Source organism: Gavialis gangeticus, unplaced genomic scaffold (assembly GCF_001723915.1).
Source record: "Gavialis gangeticus isolate Ggan-Ray unplaced genomic scaffold, GavGan_comp1, whole genome shotgun sequence".
NCBI classification, from domain to species: domain Eukaryota; kingdom Metazoa; phylum Chordata; order Crocodylia; family Gavialidae; genus Gavialis; species Gavialis gangeticus.
The window spans coordinates 11,327,524-11,337,900 of NW_017729004.1; the positions used below are offsets into that span (position 1 = coordinate 11,327,524).

Consider the following 10,377-nt stretch of genomic DNA (forward strand, 5'->3'; position numbering starts at 1 on the left):
CACTTGTCCGAGTTAAACCCCATCCTGTTCTCCTCCACCCATCCTTGTAACCTATCTAGGTCTAACTGTAGCCTGTTGCTCCCCTCAATTGTGCCCACTTCCCCCCACATCTTAGTGTCATCAGCAAACTTGAACAGGGTGCTTTGTATCCCCTCGTCCAAATCACTGATGAAGATATTGAACTTGCCTGAATACCTACCATTACAGTGTTATCTGCTTCAGACACCTGTGAGTAATTTGGGCAGCCATTTAATGGTGAAACTTTATTTGCCAAATACAGTTGATTTCCACATTAAAAGCACTGTGTGTTCCAAATCACAGCTAATTTGTGCTGAACAGCCTGGCTTAGCTGTTCTCACCTTTCTAAGGCAAGATGTACTCTGCTTTGCTAGCTGTTCTGCACTGTATGAAGGCTTGTTCCTTGTTAATTGGAACTGGGGTAGATGCAGTTACTCATATCTGTGCTGTGCAGGACATTGTTAAACATTTGCAGCTGCAGACCATGTCTGGGAAAAGAAAAGCTCTCGGCCTCGGGGCTCGCAGAACTCATCAACTGCTACACATGTCAGCCAGTCGAGCCTGCTTCGTGTGTCTTAAACTGTTCCATGCTCAGGTTAGAAATGAAGCCAGGCTCACTGCTGTTGTTTCATAATATGACCAGATAGTGACTTTTCTAGATTCTCTGATGCCGCAAATTTCTCTTCTGACATGCACATTTTAGGATTTTTCAATTACAAAGCTTTCATTAGCAACCTAGAGAATGCAACTTGGTGAAACAATCTTCACATAACTAATGTTCATCATGTCTGTCTTGCATAAAGTGTAATAATTGCAATCCCTTTAGCTAAAGGCCATAGCTTCTTTCCAGATGTTTGCCTCCTACTCCGTATGGCTTAGTGAGAAACTTGTTTTTAGTGATGTAGCTATACCCCTCTTGTCTGACTCAGTATATGGTGTTCAAGACCTGTTGTTCAGTGAACTGAATGCTTCTTAATTTTGCCCCTGACAGATACTGCTGACGGTGTGTCCCAGGAACTCATCTCGGCTGGTCTTGTGGATGGCAGAGATCTAGTCATTGGTAATTACAAGTGTTCCTGTAATATTTCTGTCTTGGGCCATCTTTGCATGTGGAGAAGAGAGAGGCTAGGGGAAGTTTCTCTTGGAATTGTTCTGTTCCCTATGTTGTGCTCAGTATTACTTCCAAAGGAATTTTGCCACTGGGCAGATCTGAGCTCTGTGGCTCTCAAAGACTATAACCTGTTCAGACAAAATATTGGAGAAAATGGTCTTTGTATTTTAACTTCAGGACAGATAAAAGTAAGCCAAGATATAGTCAGTGTAATGGCTGCACTGGGGTTTGGACCCTGCTCTGAGTGGGGTCAGGGAGCTGTGGAGGTTAACGCAGCCATCGCTTGCCCTCTGCTGTTGACACGCATCCCCACTGGGGCTGTGTACCTCTGACTTCAGTAGCAGCCAGCACCCCTACTAACCCTGCCACTGAAATCTTGACCCATCCAAAAGCCCTGTGGACCAGGTAGCACTAGTCTGTGGGCTGTACATTTGAAACCCCTGGTCTATTGGGATAAGAGTGAGGGTTGTTTGTAACCTTGACTGTCCTAATGCCTGCCTGTGGTTGTGTGTGCTTTCAGTTGCAGCTAATTTGCAGAAAATCGTGGAAGAGCCCCAGGCAAACAGATCCGTCACTTTCAGACTGGTATTTATTCCTGCTCCCTTATTAAGCAAATTGTTGTTTATGTGTATAAACATTTAATGGCAAACTTCCCTCATCCTAGTGACTAGGAGCACTGAAATATTATGTTGGTGTTATCTGCTCTGGAAAAAGCCACGTGTCCAGGCAGATCAGAAAGGTTTTGGCCAAGGAGGTGGATTTAGAGGTGCTGTGGACTCCTTCTGTACAGGAAATGGGGAGGTTCCTGGCTATTTTGTGTTGAGATAGAAGAGAGAGTAAGAAAGGCCAAGTGAAGGGGGGGTTTGGGGTTTAGGAAAGCCCTTGATTTTCCTATGAAGGCAACAGGGAAGGATTCTTGCAAAGAGGTGGTGAAATCCAGAATGGCTGATGTTGGGGGGCGGGTGAGGAAGAAAGGGTATTGATGAGACTGAAGGTGAGCCACTGTAAATACAGGGGATTCTTAGGATACTGGGTGCACGTTTCACCCCAGTTAAAACATTAGCTGTGTAGTGAGTGAGCCCTGGCAAAACTCAGTCCCAGCTCTTCAGCACCAGAAGATGCACATATTTAAATGTAAATACTGCCATCTGGTGAATACAACCTAGGGCTTCCCTGTCCTTGCTCCCTCCCCAGACTCTGACATGCCTCATCGTGCTATAAATAATGCATAACATAATACTCTTCAATTTTCTCCCCCATTGTGCTCCAGGCATCTGGCGTCGAAGGCTCTGATATTCCTGATGATGGCAAACTTATAGGATTTGCACAGCTCAGCATCAGCTAAATTACAGCGCCAGGCAGTTTCCCTACTGAGAATCCACATGTGCATATTTCTAATGCTTCTGTTGGCCTGAAAAAACAAACAAACCACTACTGCCAAAGAATTGAACTGCAGCCCCCTTTCTAGGAGCTTTAACAGTTTTCCTAAACAGGATCGCAAACCTTCCTGAAATTACCAATGCCGTTTACAGCTTTTGTAAACCACTCTTGTCCGTGTTTGAATCTCCTTCATCTCAGACGTGCAGATCCAACACTTCATTGCCTGCGTGTTCATTTTATTATTGCCTTACTTTAAAGGAAAGAAAAAGAAAATACTACTGAGTACGAAACAGGGGTTCCACTGCTCTAATTAGCTAGCCTCCATGTTTGCTGACATGCAGTTTCATGTGTGTCCTTTGCTATCTTTGCACACGCTTAACACTGAAGGGACTTTTAATGTTGCTGTTAGACCTGCTTCTCTTTGCATTTGAAATACCAGTGTAAATGTTGGTTGGTCACTTGGGATGCTAGAAATCTGGCTTCTGGCCAGCTGTGGTGTTGCAGCCCAGCTGGTTTGAATGCTGGTGCCTAAGAAAGTGAGCCAAGCCTTAACTGTAAGAGGGCTAACATATTTCCTTTTTTTTAATCGCACTGTTGAGGTTCCTTGAAATCAGTGTCCTAGGAGCAAACATCAGTTCTTCTGCCCCTTTGTAAACTGCTGATAGCCTTAATTTTTCTTTCTTTGGTTTGTTCCACGTTAGCGTCACATATGGCATGGGGCAGATCACCTTAATTTCTCACATGCTGGTTCTCGCTCAGTGGGTGTCCTTGGACTACATATGAGGCTGTAGAATCCTTCTTAAATCAGAGCTGCAAGGCAGCGCTCTCCACAGGCTGTTCTTGCAGGTGATCAATAATACCAAAACGTGACAGGGGAAAAGAAAATCCATACCACTCAGCATTTGGAAAGCATGCGTGTTGAATTTTATTCTTTAAAACATAATACCTTTTGCTTGATGATGAGAATCCTCCATGCACTTCCATGTTCTTTGCAAACAGGTACATGTGGAACTATCCTTGTTCTGGTTTTTACAGCAATAAAAACTGCCAGTAGAATAGTACTAGGCAAGCAATCTCTGGACCTTGCGTCCCTCCTGCACTAATTGCTTGGGTTTTCAGATCACTTCTCAGTCCAAGCGGCCAAGTTTTGATCAAGATGTTGCTGAAACCACGTTAACTTGCATTTAGGTTTTTCTTTGTATGTGGTGTTTTGAATTTGAATTTCTACATAAATAATATAAATTATACTTTGAGTTTAAAAAGAGACACTTGTAATGCAATATGTGAATAATAAATGGTGTTGATCTTTTTTTTTTCCCCCTTCCTACTGTTTCACATTTGGCCTTTGTATCTGCTCTTGGCTTCGAAGTGTTTTATACATTTAAACTGTAAGCCTGTAATTTAACACAGAGCTATGGAAATGTATTTCTCTTTCCAACCATTGCAAACCATACAGAAATGAAGTGTTAAAAATGGGACAACTGGGTTCAATTAGGACTTTTTTTATTTCCAAGTCTTCTACTGAACAATATATATTTATATATTTTCTCTATGAGCAGCTATGGAAGCTTCTTAAATTTTGCATGGTGTTTTTTATACTGCACTTGTTTCTTTAATCTGTAGTTTAAAATCGGAGATCTCCCAACTGGCACTGCCAGTTAAGCACAACCCTGTTACTTCCTCAGTGCAAAGGGGAGGGCGTTGGCATGGGGCGAGGGGAAGAGAGTGAGAGACCCCTTCCTTCCTCCCCCATCAGCCTCCAGATTCTGAGCTTGAGACCTATCACCGGAGTGGAAAGCACACGGCACAGATTTCCACAGAATAACAGGTGGCTAGTTTGGGGCTCGAGTGTGCATGTGTGTGCGTGTTACAAGTTTTGGCACTTTCGCCTTCTTTTGTGTGACACACAGCACCCGAATGGCTTCTCTTTTAAGTACTTGTTGGCTTTGGACGAGCAGGCTGCAAACTACACTTCCGTGAAGCCCAGTGGGCACGAGCTACTCGGACTATGGAGACCCAATAGTCTTGGTACAGTATTACTTTACTTATGCCTGCATGCCACGCATACCTCATTGTTCATTTGTGCACTGGTGCTGAGAGATGTAGGAGTCAAACTGCTCAAATGAAACAATGCAGTATCTATTTATTAAATGAATCCTGCCCCACGTTGATCTAAGAGTAGTACAGTGCACGAGTTCACACTGACCCCTCGGTCTCCTTTCCCCCCCTCTTTCTTTCTAAATAAATAAAAAAAAAAAAAGCAATTCTAGTGTATTTGATATTAGATTGCTAGACTTATTTCTTGGTAGTGATCCAACATTTTGCTTGGGATGCTACAGTGCTAGATTATTTTGGTTTCTGAGGTAAAGTAAGTGCCAATGCTGTTCATTTAAAAAGATTTTTTTTCCTAACGTCACAAATGGATTTAGGTTTTTTTGCTAAATTCCAAACCTAGAAGCAGGCAATATTTTTTTTTTTTTAATTTAGTTGATACTCTAAGGATAATGCTCTATTAATGAAACAGGTTCCTCTTCAAAACTTTGGTGTATTGTAGATTATAATGAAAGATGTAAAATATTCCGCCTTTTTTTTTCTTGATTTGACTTTGTATTTTACTGCATGTATCTCTAATTTTTAATCAATAAAGAACAAATTGTCCATTGCCATGAGCGAGGTGCCATTTTGTCTCCAGAGAAGTTGGATTGGGCATTGGTCTCAGAGCTGGGCAGTCTCAGGTAATGGGATTGTACTGCACAGCTGCACTTCAGTTTGCATCGGAGTATGCTTTCTCCTTCCTGAGCCTTCACTGGAGGTGGCTGGGGAAGGATGTACCCTTGCATGAAGGCTTCACGTCTGCAATGCAGCCTAGATTTGCAGGCTACCTGGGGGTGTCCAGTCCTAGCCATAACAGTTAGCTCCATGTTAAGTGCTATGTTGTGCTCGTCTTTCATTTCCCTCCCTCAATCAAGAGCGCTGCAAGTTGGGATTTAAAGTATGTTCTCCATGTTCACACTATTAGAAGCCTGCAGGGTACTTTCACGAGCCATCTCTGTTCTGTTTCTGCTTTAAAATACTGTTTGGCCCCCTCCACGGTAGAGATCTGATTGAGGAAAGTGTGAGGGCTTCCCTTTAAATTTTAGGCAAAGTCAAGACTTCTCTGAAATCATAGAATCAGAAAATGAGGGCTGGAAGGGTCCCCAGGAGGTGAATTAGTCCAACCCGCTGCTCAAAGCAGGACCATCTCCAGCTAGATCATCCCATCCCAGCTGGGCCTTAAACACCTCTAAGGATGGAGATATTCTGCCAGCTTTCTAGGTAACCTGTTCCTGTGCTTCACCAGAGTTTTTCCTAATGTCCAACCTAAACGTCCCTTGCTGCAACTTGCTCCTGTCATTTGCCACTACTGAGAACAGCCCAGCTCCGTCCTCTTTGGAGCCTCCCTTCAGGTAGTTAAAGGCTGCTATTCAATCCCCCCTCAGTCTTCTCTGTTGCAGACTAAAGAAGCCCAGTTCCCTCGGCCTGTCCTCTCTGTAAAATCCTACCGTGAAGCATGCAGCAGCCAGGCTGTTTGTAGCATCCTACGTACAGCTACATTTAATCATGTAATCCATCTGCGTTAGCCCCTAATGGCAGGGGTCTCTGCTAACAATTGTTCCAGCGTGATCAACTGCAAAAGCAGTAGATGTCTGCTGTGAAAGGTCTTGTTTGAATGCAAGATTGCCAGGAAGGTGGAAATGACAGCAGGTCAATAAAAATCTTATTGTAACAGTTTAAAGTTCTTACGATTATCAGGTGTTGAACCACAGCCGTTGTCATCCATAACTAGAATTGTGTCATAGTTTACACTGTGACTGGACACTGGTTAAACAGAGCGCCTGGGCAGCCTTGTGTATAACCAATCAGTTTTTAACAGTGTCCTGTCGTACTTGTCTATGGATAAATAAACCTCATGTCATTACCCTCTTGCATTAAATACCTAGTGGGCAGAAAATGAAGGCTTGAATAATAGGGATATTACTCGGAGCGGAGATGGCAGCTGACTTCCTAGCGTTCGTCTGGCTTTGCAAACCCTGGGGCTCCAACTAGAATCCAATTCCTTGAACATCGCTTCATCTCGGGGTAGAGATGGGGGCAGGGGGTGGCTTGTTTGTTTTTGTTCCTTGAGGAAGTTTGGAAAATCATCAGAAATTTTTCCAAGTATGATTACAAAGAAAACAAAAGAGAATCCCCTCCATGGCCTTTTCAAATGGCTTGGTGCCCAGGTCCAAGGGGCCTCGAGCCGTGCACTGCAGAATTTGGCTCTTAGCATTTCTGAGGAACATCTTATGCTTGGTTTTCATGAAGGTGCGGTATACGCTATTGGGCTGTGCCAGAATCCGATGGGGGGGTTGGTTCTAGCAGGTTGGGAAGGCAGAGGGTTAAATTAACTAGCTCTGGTTGAAAGTGGTGTTATAAAATGGAGGTATGAAGCCCTTGGGGAAAAGAGGGCATTCCTTTAGCTTTCCTTATCTGTGAGGAGCTCGTTCATGTTTGTTTTATCAGACCCTGAGGCTTTGCTCCGGCATACCGAGCTCCCTGTGACATTGGCTTGAGCAACCTTCCAGCTGTGCTGTCTTGTCCGCTGGGGTCACTTTTCATTTGGACACTCTTATTTCTACATCTGCCTTGTACCGTTTCTCATCCTCGCCCCATTGTGTCGGGCACTGTACAGATCCATGGGAAGAAATAATATCGGTGCTTCAAGCAGCTTGCTGGCTAAATAGACCAAGATGGCAGGGAAGCGACAAAGAGGTGACTGCTCAAGTCCAGGCAAGCGGGCTGGTCTGTGCCTGGGTCCTGTTCCTCAAGCTGCTCTGGTGATGGGTACGCTGCCACCTTGCAATTCTTGTAACACCAGTCCTTGAGGTGGCATGAAAATGTACCAGGTCAGGAAACCTCCCCTCTCTCTTGACCAAGTGAGAGATTGTAAGTGCACCTGTTACCCACCTGGTGGGGTGAAAGTGCTAAACCAGGTGAATGGGATCAGAAAATTAGGGTTGGAAGAGACCTCATCTAGTCCAGCCCCCCGTGCAAAGCAGATCATCTCAGCCATGGGGTAGGGCTGTTGGCTGTAGCTTCTTCATGAGCTCTCCAGCCTGGGTTTGTACCGGGTCCCATGGGTCTTCTCTCTCTGCACAACAGTATGGCTAGTGCGCGTCAGCCACTTCTGTTCTTCCATGGGGTCTAGGCCCAGGCAGAGCTGTTCATGCCAGCGCTTGTGGGGAGCTGTAACTACACTCCTTCCACTCAGTGCCCCTGGCCCAAACTCGGAGCGGCTCTGGTGTCGATGTTTCCACCTGGAGGAGGCATCTGAGCCGTGGTTACTGTGTCCTCAAATCTCCAGCCTGCACGTGCTTCCAGGGCAAACTGCTCTCCCCCTCGTCTCTGTCTGCTGTTGCATATAGCTGGATGACACCAGCTGTGGTACACCCATGGCATAAATGTGCCTTAAACTGCTACTGTGCATTGAAACATGACTTCCGCTTGCACTGCACCCAGGTTTGGACCAAGCTTGCTGTATCATAAAGTGCATAAGGCAGCACATCTTAGTCTGCTGTTGAGTCTTCCAGATCTGGTAGCCATTAACTTCAAGTGTCAGGGTGTGACAACTTAGACTGGCATTGAATAACCGGAGCCCCTTCTGCAGGGTTCTCTCTGCTATCATGTGCAAGGCCAGCAAAAACTAATTGCCTAGTACAGGTAAGTCTTTTTAACTAGTTATGAGTCCAAGGTATACTTTGAAATCTTAAGGCAATTGTAGGGTGGCTTAAGGTATGCACGTGCATCCCATGAGTGTGCAGCTACTGAGCTTGAATTACGGCCGTAGAGTTGTAATGGGAAGGATTGCCTTGCGTGGTGCTCGCTGGTCTGTGCTTTGGAAGCAGGGTCCAATGTAGCCAGGCCTGGCACTAGGGCTGTGGAAAATTTCACTGGGTGTTTCATTTCAAAGCTGTTTCAACTTATTTCGAGCCCCAGGCAGGGAGCAAGTAGTGACAGCAGTCCGGGCAGGCAGATCCTGGCTGTGGTCCCCCAGGGGTAGAGGGAGCCATGCCAACCGGTGTCTGGCCATGCCTGGCTCTGTCGCTGCAGCAGCGACGGGGGAGTGCCTGGTGGACCCTACCTTGGGTCGCTGTCGGTGGGACAGGGAGAGGGGAATTAAACCTCTTCCTGACCAGTTCAGCCCAGGCTACTGCTGGGGCTGGCCATGCCCCCACTACTGGGGCAGCCAGCAGAGAAGTGCAGGTCTGTGCTGGTGGGACAGGGGAGGGAGGCAGGGAATAAACTTCTTCCCTGCTCCCTTCCAAAGCCAGCGTCTGGCCAGACCCCCACCCCTGCCTGTCCCTGTGCGTCCCTGCTCTGGCTGGGGAGTGGAAGGGTGGGGCCAGCCCTGCTTTGGTGGAGCTGAGAGCCCAGCCCAAAGAGCATGCTAGGATGCAGGGGGACTTTGGTTTAACCGAAACCAGGAAGGGGTCTGGGACAAATTGCATAAACTGGATTGAGTTCAATCAGTTAAGTCTGATACTACATTCAACCTAGTTTATCTCAAACCGGTTTGGGCACTTTTGAAACTGCTTTATGTGCACTGAACTTAAGTTCTGCTACAGGTTTAAACCAGTTTCTGATCACCTAAACCGGTTTATGTGTAATGTCTGTCCCTAGCCCAGATGTATGTGTAAAATTGCATTTATTCACATCCAAAGACCAGCATTACAACATATGGCCTGTTTTGTGGGTCCTAGGGCACGTATCTGTTCTCCCAGTGCCTTGCTCTGGTCATTTGGACTGGTCTGACTGGTCAGGTTATGAGAACCGCTCCGCTTGACAGGCTGCACCTTGTTGGGTAGGGGGAAGGATTTCTGCAGAAGACTGTACCTCTTTTCTTATTGGGACACTGTGGGTACCTCTTCATGCTAGGAGAGCCTCCATGACAATGTACTCCATCTGGAAGATTACAAACATGACTTCAGTGAACAGCTTTAAGCCAGTTAGAACAAGCCACTACTCTACTGTTGAAACCAAAAAGTTGAGCAAGACTTTGTTTCAAAATAACCATTTCCATTTTGCTTCTCCAGATCTAGTTGCTATCTGAGTCCATGCTAAACTATATTCTCCCATTGTTAATTTAAAAATAACTTTCTCCTATATAAAGCAATGCACCAGACATGCATCCATTCCAGCCAAGTTTCAAACTGTTGGAAGATTCACTGTTTTTAGAGGCAATAGAGGAAGGAAACAAGGTATTTCCTAGGCCTAATAATACGCTTTGCATTTACTAGCTAGTAAAATCCTCAAGAGATGCCCAAGTCCTTGAGGAAAATGGCGCTTCTTGTATCACAGGAGTTTTAGTCCTGACAATTTTATCCTGCCCCATTTGGTTGCAACTTGCTGGGCTGGATACATGCTATACATGCTTTATTGAGGTGGACACCGATAGCTGAAGCCTCACATTTACTAAACTGATTCTACATTGTGGATGCTCATATTTGAGACTCACAGGGTCTGGATCCACCACTCTGGTATTTAGTCTTTTTCATGGCTGGGGTCATTTGAACCCAGCACACTTTCCTGCCTATGCAGGGGGTTGGACTCTGATCTGTTGAGGTCCCTTCCGACCCTAACATCTATGTAGGCCGCAATCTTCCAGTATCTGGAACTTGTAGTATGCCATGAGGTAGGATACTGCTGGCATCGGGTGGGAAACTCATCAGACTTGGTCAAAATCTTGCAGAGCAGGGTTTTGAACCAGGGTTTTAGAAGCGTGGTCACTAGCCTCTTTTCTCTTTACCCACCCTACTCGGTCTGGGCCTGACTTCACCGAAACCACCTTG

The 10,377-nt window shown here is 45.6% G+C and overlaps 1 protein-coding gene across 2 annotated transcripts in view; it reads left to right on the top strand.

The window, feature by feature from the left end:
• OXSR1 (oxidative stress responsive 1) overlaps positions 1-5,173 on the top strand; it is a 180,219-nt gene extending 175,046 nt beyond the window's left edge. For both annotated transcript variants that reach the window (XM_019508089.1, XM_019508091.1), the window contains 3 exons: positions 1,010-1,078; positions 1,650-1,714; positions 2,400-5,173. In XM_019508089.1, coding sequence (XP_019363634.1) covers positions 1,010-1,078; positions 1,650-1,714; positions 2,400-2,474 — 209 coding nt within the window. In that variant the 3' untranslated portion in view covers positions 2,475-5,173. The remainder of the gene's footprint in view (positions 1-1,009; positions 1,079-1,649; positions 1,715-2,399) is intronic.
• The last annotated feature ends 5,204 nt before the right edge of the window (positions 5,174-10,377 follow it).